Below are 18,643 nucleotides of genomic sequence, written 5' to 3' on the forward strand. Positions count from 1 at the left end.
TATAAAAATGATGACAACATTAGATTTGACAAACGTAGCGAAATGGACAATATATATATATATATATATATATATATATTCCCATGCCCTTTAAAAACAATTTATTAAAAATAACGACGTAAACTTTTCTTTCTCATTATACACCATTCATAGACCACAAAAAAGTGTACCGTTTTCATGTGGATATGTGAATGCTGGTAAATGCACAAAGTGTCGCTGCTCACCAATAAAACACACCTCTTGTGATGTAAAGTCGCAATGACAGTTTGTAACAAGGAAGAAAGCAAGGTCCTTTATCTGGACAGCTCCCTGGTTCTGAAACCATCGCTTTGACAAAGGATTATCTTAAACACGTCTCGCTTCTACTCCCAAACGGTTGACTATTTACATATTATCACAATCCTCACGTTTTCAATTTTGCTTTGCGCATGATAAGCAATCATTTGAAACAATGGATGTACATCGGATCATTCAGCCATCGAGGAGGTACGTCTCGGTCTTTCTGCTTTTCTCTGCAGTCCTGAACATGGCATCTGCCGTTACCCATTATTCTATTCCCGAAGAAATGGAGGAAGGCTCTATTGTTGCTAATCTAGCCACTGATTTGGGACTGGACATGAAAACCTTAAGCAACCGCAAGATGCGGTTAGATACCATAGCTAATAAGAAATATGTGGACGTTAATAAGGACACAGGAGAAATGTATATCGCTGAGAAGATAGACAGGGAACTGCTTTGCAACATTAAGACAGCTACTTGTTATTTAAAAATGGAAGTTGTCCTTGAGAACCCACTGAGGATATTTAACATAGAGTTAGAAATAATGGATATCAATGATAATGCGCCACAATTTCGAAGAGATACAATACATTTAGATATATCCGAGTCTACACCGTTAGGTGAACGATTTTCTTTAAGCAATGCGGTTGACCCTGATATTGGTGCAAACTCGGTGAAAACCTATCATCTTAGCGAAAGCCACCATTTTGGTATTGAAATTCAGACTGGAAGAGACGGGTCGAAGTTTGCTGATTTGATTCTGAAAACGGCTTTAGACCGAGAGAAGCAGGCGTTTCAAAATCTAATACTCACGGCTGTAGACAGCGGGGTACCCACGCGCTCGGGTACAGCCAGCATCATTGTTCATGTGTTAGATACAAATGACAACGCCCCTTATTTTGAAAAGGAAAGCTTTCGTATAAACGTACCGGAGAACTCCCCAATCGGAAATCTTGTAGTGAAGTTGAACGCAACAGACTTAGACGAAGGGTCAAATGCAGAAGTAATATACTCATACAGTCTTTATACAACAGAAAAGACACAGGGCACGTTCAAATTAAATCCTGATAGCGGTGAGATAACTGTAAAGGAAATGATCAATTATGAAGACTTTAGGATCTATGACATGGAAGTCATTGCAACAGATAAGGGGGCCAACTCTTTGTCAGGTCAGTGTAAATTAACTATTTTAGTGACAGATATGAATGATAATCATCCAGAAATGTCAATCAAATCATTTCAAAGTCCTATAAAGGAGGATATAGCAGTAGACACAGTAATAGCAGTTGTCAGTGTCAGCGATAAAGATTCAGGTGAAAATGGGATTGTAGATATTCGTATTCCTGATGAATTACCTTTTGCACTAAGAGAGTCTTCTGGTAACTATTATGAGTTAGTAGTATCAGAACCTCTAGACCGTGAGAAGGTCCCAGAATATGACATAACTTTTACCGTAACAGACAGGGGTTCCCCTCCGCTATCTGACAACGAAACGATGACTTTAGAACTACTAGACGTTAACGACAACGTTCCACAGTTCCCCCAGTCGTTCTACACTCTACCCGTTATAGAGAATAACGCGCCTGGGGCCTTGCTAAGTTCCCTCACTGCGTTTGATCCAGACCTCCATGAAAACCAGTATCTAGTTTATTTCATCATAGAAAAGGAGATAGTGAACACCTCCATTTCCATGCTGTTTTCCATCAATCCGGAGAACGGTAATCTTTACGCACTGAAGACGTTTGACTATGAGATAGAGAAGGCGTTCCTTTTCCACATTGAGGCCAGAGACTCTGGTGTTCCTCCTCTCAGCAGTAATGTGACTGTCCACATCATTATTGTTGATCAGAACGACAACACCCCGGTCATAGTCTCTCCGTGGCGCGTGCACGGCTCCGTGGTGGAGGAAAAGATTCCCAGATCCACCGAAAAAGGATCCCTGGTCTCCAAAGTGATAGCCATAGACACGGACTCGGTCCAGAACTCTCGGATTACATACCAGTTTCTACAGGTTACTGACGCCACCTTATTCAGTCTGGACCAATACAATGGAGATATCCGGACCATGAGAATGTTCAGTTACAGAGATCCGCGTCATCAACGGCTGGTTGTCATCGCTAAGGACAACGGGGAACCTGCTCTCTCAGCTACAGTTACCATCAAGCTGTCGACAGTGGAGACTGCTGTTAAAGCCTACTCTGACATGACTGAAGTGCCTCTAGAATATGACATCTTTTCAGACTTAAACCTGTATTTGGTGATCGGCTTGGGCTCGGTGTCCTTTCTGTTACTGATCACCATATTGGTCACCTGTGTGCTGAAGTGTCAGAAACCGATGCCCAGCAAAGCGGCTCCTCCCAGTAGGAACAGCGTGATCAGCGAGGGGAACTCGACCATCGCAGATTCCACCCTGGTCTCCAACGATGCCTACTGGTACAGTCTGTTTCTAGCAGAGACCAGGAAAGGAAAGCTGGTAGTCAGACAGCCTGTGCCAAAGGCGGGCTCCAGATACATTGTGTCCAGTTTACCAAGGAGCACGGGCCTGACAGAGACCAGCGACTCAGCAGCCTCTACTCTGCAGGTAAGAAAGCAATCTCCATCTGTTTTAACCAAATTACTTATAATCAATCGCTTTGACAATAATGTGCTGGATCTCTTCGTGTAAAACCAGGGCACAAAGTGAAGGCATGGTGAAACATTGATGCATATACTATTGGGGTAGTTGTGAACAAGTATGATAACCGAAGAAAAAAAACTGCGCACAGGCCTACTCTCTCTTCTATTCTACCTATTTTAGGCAATTAAAACTTGCCTGCAAGGTTTTAATTCGCATGTGCGAATGCTGGTAAAATGCGCAAAGTGTCGCTGCTCACCAATAAAAGGCACTGTTCTGTGAAGTAACAGTCGCCATGACAGCTCGTCACAGCGAAGAAAGCAAAGCAATGTATGTGGACATCTCCCTGGTGCTGAATCCATCGCTGTAAAACGATTATCTAAAATACATATCGGTACAATTGTAGACTCGTTTGGCTTCTCAAACCATCATCAGAAGGTCCCGGTTTTTGTATTGCATTACCCACGGATAACAACAATCAAACGATGGAGTCGCATTGCCTCGTTCAACGGTGGAGAAGGTACGTATCGGTCTTTCTTCTTCTCTCTACCACCATGAACACGGCGTCTGCCGTTACCCATTATTCTATTCCAGAGGAAATGGAGGAAGGCTCCGTTGTTGCCAATTTAGCTACTGATTTGGGACTGGATGTGAAAACATTGAATAGGCGCAAGATGCGATTGGATGTTGTCGCCAATAAAAAATACCTGGAGGTTAACAAAGAAACCGGAGAGCTTTACATTTTACAGAAAATGGACAGAGAACATCTTTGCAGCTCTAAAACCAATTGCTTTCTTAAACTGGACGCTACAATTGAAAACCCATTACGAATGTTTAATATTGAGCTAGAAATCATAGATATCAACGACAATTCACCTTATTTTCGAAGAGACGAAATGCATTTGGATATATCCGAGTCGACTGCAATAGGAGAACGCTTATCTTTGAACAATGCCGTGGATCCTGACGTCGGCACTAATTCTGTGAAAACCTACCATCTAAGAGAAAGTCATAATTTCAATATAGAAATTCAGGCCGGACGAGACGGGTCAAAGTTTGCTGATTTGATTCTGAAAAAGGCTTTAGACCGAGAGAAGCAGGAGGTTCATAATCTAATACTCACCGCTGTAGACGGCGGAGTCCCCTCACGCACAGGCACAGCCAACATCATTGTTCGCGTTCTAGATACGAATGACAACGCCCCTCAATTTGATAAAGAAAGCTACACAATCAATGTGATGGAAAACTTTCCAATTGGAAGCCTTGTGGTTACACTGAATGCAACTGACTTAGATGAGGGTACCAATTCGGAAATAATATATTCATATAGCCTCTATACATCAGAGAAAACTCAAGCCACTTTCAGTTTGAATTCTAATAACGGAGAAATAACGGTGAAAGAAATGATAAATTATGAAGACTTCAGGATTTATGATATGGAAGTCATAGCAACTGATAAGGGGACCAACTCTTTGTCAGGTCAGTGTAAAATAACTATTCTAGTGACGGATATGAATGACAATCATCCTGAAATATCAATCAAATCATATCAAAGTCCTATAAAGGAGGATATAGCAGTAGACACGGTGATAGCAGTTGTCAGTGTCAGCGATAAAGATTCAGGTGAAAATGGGATTGTCGATATCCATATTGCGGATGAATTACCTTTTGCACTAAGAGAGTCTTCCGATAACTATTATGAGTTAGTAGTATCAGAACCTCTAGACCGTGAGAAGGTCCCAGAATATGACATAACTTTTACCGTAACAGACAGGGGTTTCCCTCCGCTATCTGACAATGAAACGATGACTTTAGAACTACTAGACGTTAACGACAACGTTCCACAGTTCCCCCAGTCGTTCTACACTATACCCGTTATGGAGAATAACGCGCCTGGGGCCTTGCTAAGTTCCCTCACTGCGTTTGATCCAGACCTCCATGAAAACCAGTATCTAGTTTATTTCATCATAGAAAAGGAGATAGTGAACACCTCCATTTCCATGCTGTTTTCCATCAATCCGGAGAACGGTAATCTTTACGCACTGAAGACGTTTGACTATGAGATAGAGAAGGAGTTCCTTTTCCACATTGAGGCCAGAGACTCTGGTGTTCCTCCTCTCAGCAGTAACGTGACTGTCCACATCATTATTGTGGACCAGAACGACAACACCCCGGTCATAGTTTCTCCGTGGCGCGTGCACGGCTCCTTGGTGGAGGAAAAGATTCCCAGATCCACCGATAAAGGATCCCTGGTCTCCAAGGTGATAGCCATAGACACGGACTCGGTCCAGAACTCTCGGATTACATACCAGTTTCTACAGGTTACTGACGCCACATTATTCAGTCTGGACCAATACAATGGAGATATCCGGACCATGAGAATGTTCAGTTACAGAGATCCACGTCATCAACGGCTGGTTGTCATCGCCAAGGACAACGGGGAACCTGCTCTCTCAGCTACAGTTACCATCAAGCTGTCAACAGTGGAGACTGCTGTTAAAGCCTACTCTGACATGACTGAAGTGCCTCCAGAATATGACATATTTTCAGACTTAAACCTGTATTTGGTGATCGGCTTGGGCTCGGTGTCCTTTCTGTTACTGATCACCATATTGGTCACCTGTGTGCTGAAGTGTCAGAAACCGATGCCCAGCAAAGCGGCTCCTCCCAGTAGGAACAGCGTGATCAGCGAGGGGAACTCGACCATCGCAGATTCCACCCTGGTTTCCAACGATGCCTACTGGTACAGTCTGTTTCTAGCAGAGACCAGGAAAGGAAAGCTGGTAGTCAGACAGCCTGTGCCAAAGGCGGGCTCCAGATACATTGTGTCCAGTTTACCAAGGAGCACGGGCCTGACAGAGACCAGCGACTCAGCAGCTTCTACTCTGCAGGTAAGAAATATCTTCACCTCGGATTCAACATCATTTGCTATAACTTTGTCAGTGTGTGTTCCCCAGGTAGATTCTTACTCCATTTTATACAACCTTAAATGTTGGAACTTCTTTGCTCTGAAATGCATTGCATGTTTTCCTTGTTGCTGATGTAAACGTTTGAATTTTTATACTTGACACCTCATTTTCTATCTATATGTGCACACTTTTAATTAACTGGTAATACATTAATACTATGAGGTCTGTAGTACTTTAAAATGAAAGGTGCAAAGTTTTGTTAAACACGCAAAGCGTCGCTGTCCACCAGTGAAAAGCAATAGTTTGTGATGTAATCGTCTCCATGGGAGCTGCGTCACGGGGACGAGAGGGGAGCATTGTGATATGGACAGCTCTGTGGTGCTGAAACTACCACGTTTGAACGGATCATTTGAAACACAACCTGGCACTTATTAGAAACAGTCGTTGTGTTGTCTTATTCAATATTTTCACTGTTCAATTGTATGTTTTGGAATTGCTTCACACTGGGAGTAAAGCAAACTATTTATAACAATGGATTCGCGTATTAATGGACAGTCCTGGAGAAGGTACGTCTCGGCCTTTATTCTTCTCTCTGCAGCCATGAATACGGCGTCTGCTGTTACTCACTATTCTATTCCCGAGGAAATGGAGGAAGGGTCCGTTGTTGCTAATTTAGCTGCTGATTTGGGACTAGATATGAAAACCTTGAGCAAACGCAAGATGCGGTTAGATGTCATCGCCGGTAAGAAATATCTTGACGTGAACAAAGAGACGGGGGAGCTGTATATTGTTGAAAATATGGACAGGGAATACCTCTGTAGTTCTAAAACAGCTACAACTTGTTTTCTAAAAATGGAGGTAATTATTGAAAATCCAGTTCGGATATTTAACATAGAATTGGAAATCGTTGATATAAATGACAACGCGCCACGTTTTCGTAGAGATATCATAAACCTAGATATTTCTGAATCGACCCCAGCCGGAGAGCGTTTTTCTCTAAGCAATGCAATTGACCCCGATGTGGGCACGAATTCTGTAAAAACCTACCATATCAGTGAAAGTGATCATTTTGATATTGAAATTCAGACCGGGAGGGATGGATCGAAGTTCGCCGATTTGATACTGAAAAAGGCTTTAAACCGAGAGGAGCACGCCGTTCATAACCTAATACTCACCGCTGTAGATGGTGGAGTCCCCGCACGCTCTGGTACAGCCAACATAATTGTTCGTGTCCTGGACACAAATGATAATGCCCCTCAGTTTGACAAAGATTCATATAATATAAATATAATGGAAAACTTTCCAATAGGAAGCCTTGTGGTTAAATTGAATGCAACAGACTTAGATGATGGTATCAATTCGGAAATAATATATTCATATAGCTTGTATACATCAGAGAAAACACAAGAAACGTTCAGTTTAAACCCTAATAACGGAGAAATAACGGTGAAAGAAATGATAAATTATGAAGACTTCAGGATCTATGACATGGAAGTCATTGCAACTGATAAGGGGACCAACTCTTTGTCAGGTCAGTGTAAAATAACTATTCTAGTGACGGATATGAATGACAATCATCCTGAAATATCAATCAAATCATATCAAAGTCCTATAAAGGAGGATATAGCAGTAGACACGGTGATAGCAGTTGTCAGTGTCAGCGATAAAGATTCAGGTGAAAATGGGATTGTCGATATCCATATTGCGGATGAATTACCTTTTGCACTAAGAGAGAATTCCGATAACTATTATGAGTTAGTAGTATCAGAACCTCTCGACCGTGAGAAGGTCCCAGAATATGACATAACTTTTACCGTAACAGACAGGGGTTCCCCTCCGCTATCTGACAATGAAACAATGACTTTAGAACTACTAGACGTTAACGACAACGTTCCACAGTTCCCCCAGTCGTTCTACACTCTACCCGTTATGGAGAATAACGCGCCTGGGGCCTTGCTAAGTTCCCTCACTGCGTTTGATCCAGACCTCCATGAAAACCAGTATCTAGTTTATTTCATCATAGAAAAGGAGATAGTGAACACCTCCATTTCCATGCTGTTTTCCATCAATCCGGAGAACGGTAATCTTTACGCACTGAAGACGTTTGACTATGAGATAGAGAAGGAGTTCCTTTTCCACATTGAGGCCAGAGACTCTGGTGTTCCTCCGCTCAGCAGTAACGTGACTGTCCACATCATTATTGTGGACCAGAACGACAACACCCCGGTCATAGTCTCTCCGTGGCGCGTGCACGGCTCCTTGGTGGAGGAAAAGATTCCCAGATCCACCGATAAAGGATCCCTGGTCTCCAAGGTGATAGCCATAGACACGGACTCGGTCCAGAACTCTCGGATTACATACCAGTTTCTACAGGTTACTGACGCCACCTTATTCAGTCTGGACCAATACAATGGAGATATCCGGACCATGAGAATGTTCAGTTACAGAGATCCACGTCATCAACGGCTGGTTGTCATCGCTAAGGACAACGGGGAACCTGCTCTCTCAGCTACAGTTACCATCAAGCTGTCAACAGTGGAGACTGCTGTTAAAACCTACTCTGACATGACTGAAGTGCCTCTAGAATATGACATCTTTTCAGACTTAAACCTGTATTTGGTGATCGGCTTGGGCTCGGTGTCCTTTCTGTTACTGATCACCATATTGGTCACCTGTGTGCTGAAGTGTCAGAAACCGATGCCCAGCAAAGCGGCTCCTCCCAGTAGGAACAGCGTGATCAGCGAGAGGAACTCGACCATCGCAGATTCCACCCTGGTCTCCAACGATGCCTACTGGTACAGTCTGTTTCTAGCAGAGACCAGGAAAGGAAAGCTGGTAGTCAGACAGCCTGTGCCAAAGGCGGGCTCCAGATACATTGTGTCCAGTTTACCAAGGAGCACGGGCCTGACAGAGACCAGCGACTCAGCAGCCTCTACTCTGCAGGTAAGAAGGACCTCCACCTCTGAATGACCTCCACAGCAAAGCACAATGCAACAACAATATGACTGAGTCACTGCAATCTTAGAAAAAGGGTTCCAAAAGGGTTCTTCAGATGTTCCCATAGGAGAACCCTTTTTGGATCCAGGTAGAACCCTTTTGGGTTCCATGTAGAACCCTCTTTGGAAAGGGTTCTTCATGGTACCGAAAATGATTCTACCTGGAACCCAAATGGTTTTACCTGGAACCAAAACTAGTTCTTCAAATGATTCTCCTATGGGCAACGCCAAATAACCCTTTTAGGTTCTCCAGTGCCATCTGAAAGTATTCAGACCCCTTGACTTTTTCCACATTTTGTTACGTTACAGCCTTATATATATATTTTCTTTTAAATTCCCTCATCAACCTACACACAATACCCCATAATTATCACGGCTCAGGCTAAGACCCAGATGTAGACACAGGAGGTGGAAAGTATGAGTCTCAGAGTTTATTAGTTTAAGGAGCAGGCAATCGGTAGGTTAATAACTTCTTATGGCTGCAATCCCGCTACCGGCATCGATATGACAACAGCCAGTGAAAGTGCAGGGCGCCAAATTCAAACAACAGAAATCTCATAATTAAAATTCCTCAAACATACATGTGTCTTTTATCAATTTAAAGGTAATCTTGTTGTTAATCCCACCAAAGTGTCCGATTTCAAAAATCCTTTATAGCGAAAGCACTACAAACGATTATGTTAGGTCACCACCAAACCACAATAAGCACAGCCATTTTTCCAGCGAAAGATAGCAGTCAGAAAAAGCAGAAATAGAGATAAAATTAATCACTAACCTTTGATTATCTTCATCAGATGACACTCATAGGACTTCATGTTACACAATACATGCATGTTTTGTTTGATAAAGTTAATATTTATAACAAAAAATCTGAGTTTACATTGGCGCGTTACATTCACTAGTTCCAAAAACATCAAGTGATTTTGCATAGCCACATCGTTTCAACAGAAATACTCATCATAAATGTAGATGATATTACAAGTTATACACATGGAATTATAGATATACCTCTGCTTAATGCAACCGCTGTGTCAGATTTCAAAAAAACTTTACGGAAAACGCAAATCATGCAATAATCTGAGACAGAGCTCAGAACAATAGCCGAATTAGCCGCCATGTTGGGGTCAACAGAAACCAGAAAATACATGATACATGTTTCCTTACCTTTGATGAACTTCATCAGAATGCAGTCCTAGGAATCCCAGGTCCACCATAAATGCTTGATTTGTTCGATAATGTCCGTTATTTATGTCCAATTAGCTACTTTGGTTAGCGCGTTTGGTAAACAATTCCAAAGTCACAAAGCACGTCCACTATAACGTGACAAAATGTCAAAAAGTTCCATAACAGTCAGTAGAAACATGTCAAACGATGTACTGAATCAATCTTTAGAATGTTGTTAACATACATCTTGAATAACGTTCCAACCGGAGAATTAGATTGACTTCAGTTGAGCGATGGAACGGAGATGCCTATCACGTGAACGCGCGTGGTCAAAGCATGGTCAGCTCGTGGCAGTGGTGACTAATTCCTGTCTCCTTCGGCCCCCCTTCACATTAGAGTCATCAGACAAAGTTCTATTGACTGTTGACATCTAGTGGAAGCCGAAAACTCATCAATATCTCGCTGTAATTTCAACGAGAGCTTGGTTGGAAACAAGAGACAAAGTGCTGTGAGCCAAGGGTTTCATTCTAGATACATGGAAAGTGGGATGTATACGGAGGGTGTGGGGCAACAGAAAGACCTTACAGATGGGGAAAAGGTCGATAAAATGGGGGGAAAGTTTGCGGAACTCCACCAGGAAGGGCAGATCCCGAGTGGAAAGCCATGGAAAGCCAGAGACCCGTAGCAGAACAGGGAAGGGTGTTGCGGGCATAATCCACCTACACCAATTGCTGGCTCCAGGTGGTGGGATTGGTGGAGACGAGGCAACAAAGAGTCGAATCCAGGTCCTGATTGTCTCGCTTCCGACTGGCCGTTAGAATGGGGTTGGATGAAAACCAGAGGACAGGCTGGCCGACTACCCAATGAGGGTGCAGAACGCCTTCCAGAACCGGGATGAGAACTGAGGACAGTGATTGGAGACAATGTTGACCGGAAGTCCATGGATCCGTAAGAAGTGCTGCACCATGAGCTGGGCCGTCTCCTTAGCTGAGGGCAACTTAGGCTGGCTTTGGAAAACCTATCCACCACCGTTTGGATGGTGGTGTTGCCATCTGACGGAGGGAGACCCGTGATGAAGTCCAAGGATATATGGGACCAGTGGCCGTGAGGGACAGGGAGTGGTTGAAGGAGGCCAGCCGGGGTCTTGTTCTGCACACACAGTGCAGGCGGCAACGAAGAGATGTCAGGAACCATGGCTGCCACCAAAAACGTTGTTGGACCAAAGCCAAGGTCCGATGGGAGCCAGGATGACAGGTGAGTGTGGAAACAAACATCCAGTTGGCTGGGAACACTGCGCCTTGCGGACCAGACCTCCACCACGAACTGACGGGACGGGTCCGGATGGATTAAGATGGAAGCTGTAGTGAATCGCTGCTTGAGGTCTCAGAACGTCCGGTCAGCTGCTGGGAACCATATGAACGGAAGTTTCCGTCACATTTTCTTCTAAGAGTGTGTGCCCTAAAACAGGGGTTCCCAAACTCTTTTACTCGGGGCCCCAACATTGGGGAATATCCTGCATCCCCCCACGCGCGCCAAGTCTATTTCTACGGGCACAAGCACAGTTCATGACACAAACTGTTCACACCCCTCTTGTTGCTAAAAAATAATTTAGTAGCTTTAAAGCTTATTTCCTGCAATTCTATACATTTTATCATTGGGTTACAACAATATCTACATTTTTGGGGCGTACAATATATCTCAATATTTGTATTATTTATTTTATACATTATTTTTTGCTCATTTTTATCAAGGGTGTTGTTAATTATGGACATGACTGTATTGGCAACGCATACGCCTCCAGTTCCACAACAAGCACAGTGACGTTAACCCAGTGAAGTTGTTGGGAAGTTACAGTAATGAGAGAGCAACACCAAATGTTGATTAGAACCACACTACTGTGTAAGAACAACAAGTAAATCCAAGATGGCATCGTGAATAACACAAATATAACACTTTGGGCACAAGTTCTGTTTATTTCTGAGAAGAAGCAATGATGATTTTATAAAATACTGTTCAATAACTGCAACTTGGAAAATTACTGAAACTTAAAATGTGTAAGATCAAATTTGATAATGTTTTTGGCATCACATAACCTATTCACACAAACTTGTCGCATACTGTTTACCCAGTTATACCGTATACAAAGTGTCAGGTGTTGAGAGGGCAGGTGTAACATTTCCACCTTCCACCACATTACCAGTCTAAAAACAGGTCCCCTTCTGGCATTGCCAGGTAATCAGGCCTAGTTCCTTTATCTCTGAAATTCATTCATCTGTTATGAATGTATATTTTCTCCCTCTAGCACCTCAACAAACAGCTGCAGCACCTGCTGGGAAAAAGGCCTCTCTAATTTGGTCTGACAGGTTGAATGGCGTGTGGCTTATATTTCACCGCACTGACTGTGCCTGCATACTGCATCCTTGTAGAGCTAACACACAGTGATGGAGATTACACAGCGCCAGCAGCAATGTTGTCTATATATGGTACAGCCTACAAGAAAATGAGACAGAAACCCCTTGAGCTTTCAAAACAAACAAGGTTACGGTTTCACATTAGACTTCCTGTCCTTTATGAGTCTAGATGGACCAAATGGCTTCCTCTCATTATTGACATCGCATGATCTATTCTAATTCGGTATTTGTTTATTGACTTTCATTTAATCAAATATCTCCATCCCCTGATTTAAAATGCATCCGAATAAACCCCCCCCCTCTCTCTCTCAGTGAGCCGTCAAGCTGAACGCCTCAATGAGGCCACTCCCGCCTCCATGCTGCAGAGGTTGTCTCTCCTCCTCTTACGTCACTCAGTAGGGAAGAGAGAGCACGAGGAGGTCTGCAGCAAGAGAGGGGTCAGGGTTGTAGTGAACTTGTTTTGCTGTGCACCACTCTCTCTATACCTAATAATGTGCACTGTCATTCCTCAAAATCCAGCCATAGCCTATCCATAGTCTATCTACATGTTCTGCAATATCTGTCCTCGTGTTATTATACATTTCCGCACTCGTTCCAATGTATAACAAATGTTTTACTTGATCAAGGCTGGTTCTTGTAAAAAGGTAAGTATTTGTAGAATAAATTATGTGTGTGAGGGTGACTGTGTGTGTGTGTGTGGATTGCTGAAACGGTTGTTTTCCTAACCAACTCATGTTACCCTTTTCAGGTTGCCATGACATTTTTCCTTCTATCCTGTTTTGTCTGTTTTGGGCTGTAGGCTATATATTTTTGAAGTATTAACTTTCAGACTTTTCCCAAGATTGATCAGATAATCCCTTCAGTAGAAATGGAGTGATTAATATGACAAAATGAGAGTATAGCCATAGGCCATAACCATGCATACAGAAAGATTCCTTGTGTTCTGCAATGTCTTGACCATTGAAATGCTTCTTTCTTTTCTCCCTGTTCTTAAGTACCCTAAATGAGGGAAGTCCACTGTGCAGCTGGAGGTATGCAGGAGTCTCACTCAACCGCCCGGGAACCCCTTTTAAAATGGCCTTACAGAAATGATGTGTTTTCTTTTTCGTGTCTGTTTTTGTTTCAGTGGAGTTCTTCTCGTCCTGTGTTTTTCCCCTCTCGTTAAGAGGAGCGGTGGTTTTGATCACAAATGTCACTCTGGTGATACCCCTGCCCCGTTCCTCATGGCTTCATCCATGAAAAGCACCAGATTGGGTCTGTCCTGCATCGACCTTTTGCCACTTTTTAACAGATCCTCATCCCCAAACTAGCCAATGCTGCCCATGTTAGACTCTTATCCTCAAGGCTCCTCCTATTGGGCCTGTCTCAGCTCTGACTACATAATAATATCCTCCTCCTATTGGGCCCGTCTCAGCTCTGACTACATAATAGTATCCTCCTCCTATTGGGCCTGTCTCAGCTCTGACTACATAATAATATCCTCCTCCTATTGGGCCCGTCTCAGCTCTGACTACATAATAGTATCCTCCTCCTATTGGGCCTGTCTCAGCTCTGACTACATAATAATATCCTCCTCCTATTGGGCCCGTCTCAGCTCTGACTACATAATAATATCCTCCTCCTATTGGGCCCGTCTCAGCTCTGACTACATAATAATATCCTCCTCCTATTGGGCCCGTCTCAGCTCTGACTACATAATAATATCCTCCTCCTACTGGGCCCGTCTCAGCTCTGACTACATAATAATATCCTCCTCCTATTGGGCCCGTCTCAGCTCTGACGACATAATAATATCCTCCTCCTACTGGGCCCGTCTCAGCTCTGACTACATAATAATATCCTCCTCCTACTGGGCCCGTCTCAGCTCTGACTACATAATAATATCCTCCTCCTATTGGGCCTGTCTCAGCTCTGACTACATAATAATATCCTCCTCCTATTGGGCCCGTCTCAGCTCTGACTACATAATAATATCCTCCTCCTATTGGGCCCGTCTCAGCTCTGACTACATAATAATATCCTCCTCCTATTGGGCCTGTCTCAGCTCTGACTACATAATAATATCCTCCTCCTATTGGGCCCGTCTCAGCTCTGACTACATAATAATATCCTCCTCCTATTGGGCCTGTCTCAGCTCTGACTACATAATAATATCCTCCTCCTATTGGGCCTGTCTCAGCTCTGACTACATAATAATATCCTCCTCCTATTGGGCCTGTCTCAGCTCTGACTACATAATAATATCCTCCTCCTATTGGGCCCGTCTCAGCTCTGACTACATAATAATATCCTCCTCCTATTGGGCCTGTCTCAGCTCTGACTACATAATAATATCCTCCTCCTATTGGGCCCGTCTCAGCTCTGACTACATAATAATATCCTCCTCCTATTGGGCCCGTCTCAGCTCTGACTACATAATAATATCCTCCTCCTATTGGGCCCGTCTCAGCTCTGACTACATAATAATATCCTCCTCCTATTGGGCCTGTCTCAGCTCTGACTACATAATAATATCCTCCTCCTATTGGGCCTGTCTCAGCTCTGACTACATAATAATATCCTCCTCCTATTGGGCCTGTCTCAGCTCTGACTACATAATAATATCCTCCTCCTATTGGGCCTGTCTCAGCTCTGACTACATAATAATATCCTCCTCCTATTGGGCCCGTCTCAGCTCTGACTACATAATAATATCCTCCTCCTATTGGGCCCGTCTCAGCTCTGACTACATAATAATATCCTCCTCCTATTGGGCCTGTCTCAGCTCTGACTACATAATAATATCCTCCTCCTATTGGGCCCGTCTCAGCTCTGACTACATAATAATATCCTCCTCCTATTGGGCCCGTCTCAGCTCTGACTACATAATAATATCCTCCTCCTATTGGGCCTGTCTCAGCTCTGACTACATAATAATATCCTCCTCCTATTGGGCCTGTCTCAGCTCTGACTACATAATAATATCCTCCTCCTATTGGGCCTGTCTCAGCTCTGACTACATAATAATATCCTCCTCCTATTGGGCCTGTCTCAGCTCTGACTACATAATAATATCCTCCTCCTATTGGGCCCGTCTCAGCTCTGACTACATAATAATATCCTCCTCCTATTGGGCCCGTCTCAGCTCTGACTACATAATAATATCCTCCTCCTATTGGGCCTGTCTCAGCTCTGACTACATAATAATATCCTCCTCCTATTGGGCCCGTCTCAGCTCTGACTACATAATAATATCCTCTAGCAATGCTACTATTACGATGCTGATATGTAGGTTCTGCTGCCCTAGTTTCCTAACTCTAAAGTACATTTGGTCTTTCTTCTCTGGCGGAACAGTGACCTCTGGACGGTTTCCTATCAGGGAAACAAACTAATGGAATTGATTGGCCTCAGAGGACATCAGACAGAGACATTAATAATCATAACGCTGCTGATAATAATAATCATCTGTGATCTATTTGGCAGAAACTCTGGATTTAGTTGTAATCCAGATTAAAGAGGGGGATGGATGACGGTATGCCCTCTCTCCTGCGATTCCTTTTTTGTTTAGGGCACACACCTGTGTGTAACTCCTGATTGCAGCCAGTTACTGAGCACTCAACCCTGCATCTGGCCCCCGGGGGCCGCAGAATGACAGACAAAAAAAAAAAAAAGGAAATCGGACAATTGTCCGGCCCCCTCTTGCACACCACAACTGATCCCTGACTGACACATCTCACAGCATCCTACCCCGGCCCTCCCAGACCCTCCCTGCAACCACCACAGACATATTACAACCCAGGCTGACATACATGTTAGCATGTAGCAGAACTTCCCCCAAATCCCTAGGTTTTCCAGTAATCCTGCTTGGAAGATTATGGACTTCCTGCTTTCCCCCTCCTGATTCAGGTAATCTTCCAACCTGGTATTCTGGAAAGACAGGGGATTTTGGGAAAGTTCCTGGATGTCTGCAACCCTAAACAGAACTATACGGTCCTCTGCATGTAATATTAATACATGCTCATCCCCTTCACTCCCATCACTAATGCAGATCAGGGACATGTTCTACTGTATCTTAGACTGTTTGTTTGGTGGATTGGACTGTACTGTTTGTGGTGTGAATGATTGACTGTTTGATTGTTTGACTGACTGTTGATGAGTTCACAACACAATGATCCTTGTGAATTCGTCTTCACTGGGATGTGATGCCTGACCTAATTCTTTGTGCAGAGGGACAGAAAATGAAACTTATCACCCAGTTACTTAGCAACTACTCTCTCCCTCACGTAATCTTGGAGCATGGTGTACATCGATAGCCCCACCACCACCAGAATCCTCCACTCTGTCGTTCTGCCTGATGCCTTGTCAGACTGACAGACCTCGGCTGCATGAGACGTGTCATAGTCTGGCCAATCACAAGGCAGTGAGTGTCCCAGATCCCTCCCACCTTTGTCTAATCCTCTTCTCTCATTCTCAGGGGTCCACCACCACTGGCAGCGGCAGCAGTTCCTCATAAGGCCCCATCCCCATTGGTCCACCAGAGTTACATCAGAAGGAACCCCGCGTCCACTGATGAAAGGAACCCCCGTCCTTACCCTACTCAGCCCCCTCCCCTAAGCGACCAGGCCTCCAGTGACACTTCACCTACACCCCCTTGGCCAAACAATGACTGTCATCCCAAGGACCTAAAGGACACTCTGATGGTCCCCTGCCCCCCTATCCCCCAGCCATGACCCAATCTCTCTAATAGCACACACTAGCCCCAATCAACTTCAACGTCTTTCAACATCCATTCAACACGCATGGTTCTGCATGGCTATGGCCCATCACTGAGGGCCCCTCACGTTTCAACTAACCACAGTGAAGAGAACATACACTAGAGAGACAGAATGCAGGAGGGTACTACAGGACATGCAGCAGGAGTTAAAACAGCCACTATGAATATACAGAGACAGACATAGGAATGTGGAATTGCCGTCAAAGACTGTACCCCCTTTCCAAAAGGAAAGACCTTGGATGTTAGGTTTTTACTTAAGTATTTGTTCTTGTTCGGTCAGAGCACACGTGTGGAAATGTAGAATCAAACAAACCAATATATCCTAAAAAGGAATTTAGAATACTTTCACCAATCCATTCATCAAACAACAAAGAGTGAGCCCTTCTTTATCAATAGTGTATATGTACGTATATCAGCCCTTTCCTTAATGTGCATCTGCTTTGTTAGGAAATGTGTTAGATGTGGTCCGGGATATTTTAAGTGACTCACAGTGTCTACCAAGGTCTCACTCTACCGTCACTGTTTATTCAGTTTTTTATTTTTCACTTTTCATAACAACAGTGTCATTACAAAGAATACTGTTAGCCACTATGATGAAGTCACAATTATGACACCTCTCTGATGAAGGTGCAATGACAAAGACTGCTGGTCTGGAGGAGGGGTCAGAGGTCATCGTCCTATGCTCTCACCCTCCTCCTCCACTCCAGAGCAGAGCAAACTGCACATAGTTCCCTCCTAAAAACATCCATGTTCTACCCCTATGTGAGGTTGGGGGTTGTCTGGGCTTTGCCAGTGAGGGGAAGTATTAGAAGTATCTGGTAATTTTGAATCATTTTGAATTAGGCCCTATGGCAAATACAGTTTCATCCAAATATAATATGTGCATTTTTTATATTGTTTCACTGCCTTATACGTTCACTTTAAACCTTTATCAGTGAATAAGTTCATTTTAATCACTTAAATGAATGACTGTTATTTTATGTGTAATGCTGGATGTATTTGATGCCAATGCTTTAGTATTGAAGTAAACAAAGAAAACAATACACTGGCCAAATTAATCTGTTTTTAAAGTTGACATTTCTTTATTTTTAAAACTATGTACAAAATGTGACTGCTAAACAAAATGAAACTCCAATATGTATTTAAAATATTACTACAATAACTACTATTCCTGCTTTTAGTTCTGATCAAGGCAAGTATATACGTGCTTTGTGTAGCCTATAGTATCTGTTGATGGTGCAATATGTAGTCAGTCTTTATGTATTGTACTGCATGCCATGTTGATCTGATCTATAAAACTATTACATTAATGATGAATTACCTCTTTGCTCTCTGGTTCTTTTAGCTCTCCAAGGTGGGCCCACTCATCCGTAGGACACAAAAGATGCCCCTAACCGCTGATACGAGGTCAGATATTTTTCAGATATGGTTAAGGTCAAGTTTGGTAGGTATCTGATCCTAGATCTGTGGTGTAGGGGCAGCTTTTGCTAGGGTCAGCTGAGCAGTTCCACAGCAGC

General features: G+C 43.5%; 2 protein-coding genes and 1 long non-coding RNA gene across 6 annotated transcripts in view; 2 read left to right on the plus strand and 1 right to left on the minus strand.

Moving 5' to 3' along the window:
* LOC139581373 (uncharacterized) overlaps positions 1–4,070 on the minus strand; it is an 18,870-nt gene extending 14,800 nt beyond the window's left edge. Inside the window, exon 1 of the long non-coding RNA XR_011676211.1 lies at positions 4,017–4,070. This is a non-coding gene — a long non-coding RNA (uncharacterized lncRNA). The remainder of the gene's footprint in view (positions 1–4,016) is intronic.
* On the plus strand, positions 269–3,278 carry LOC139581369 (protocadherin beta-16-like). Its single transcript, XM_071411038.1, has one exon. It carries the CDS (start codon positions 452–454, stop codon positions 2,942–2,944), a length of 2,493 nt encoding a protein of 830 aa, XP_071267139.1. The 5' UTR covers positions 269–451; the 3' UTR covers positions 2,945–3,278.
* LOC139581370 (protocadherin alpha-C2-like) lies at positions 3,375–18,443 on the plus strand. 4 transcript variants are annotated; one of them, XM_071411042.1, is made up of 3 exons: positions 3,375–5,784; positions 13,369–13,404; positions 16,827–18,443. In XM_071411042.1, exons 1-2 carry the CDS (start codon positions 3,379–3,381, stop codon positions 13,378–13,380), a joined length of 2,418 nt encoding a protein of 805 aa, XP_071267143.1. In that variant the 5' UTR covers positions 3,375–3,378; the 3' UTR covers positions 13,381–13,404; positions 16,827–18,443. The 4 variants fall into 4 exon arrangements, with proteins under 4 accessions (XP_071267143.1, XP_071267141.1, XP_071267142.1 ...); XM_071411041.1 differs by lacking the exon at positions 3,375–5,784 and adding an exon at positions 5,823–8,745; XM_071411040.1 differs by lacking the exon at positions 13,369–13,404.
* Positions 18,444–18,643: the final 200 nt, after the last annotated feature.

This window comes from Salvelinus alpinus, chromosome 7, assembly GCF_045679555.1.
Source record: "Salvelinus alpinus chromosome 7, SLU_Salpinus.1, whole genome shotgun sequence".
Lineage (NCBI taxonomy): Eukaryota > Metazoa > Chordata > Actinopteri > Salmoniformes > Salmonidae > Salvelinus > Salvelinus alpinus.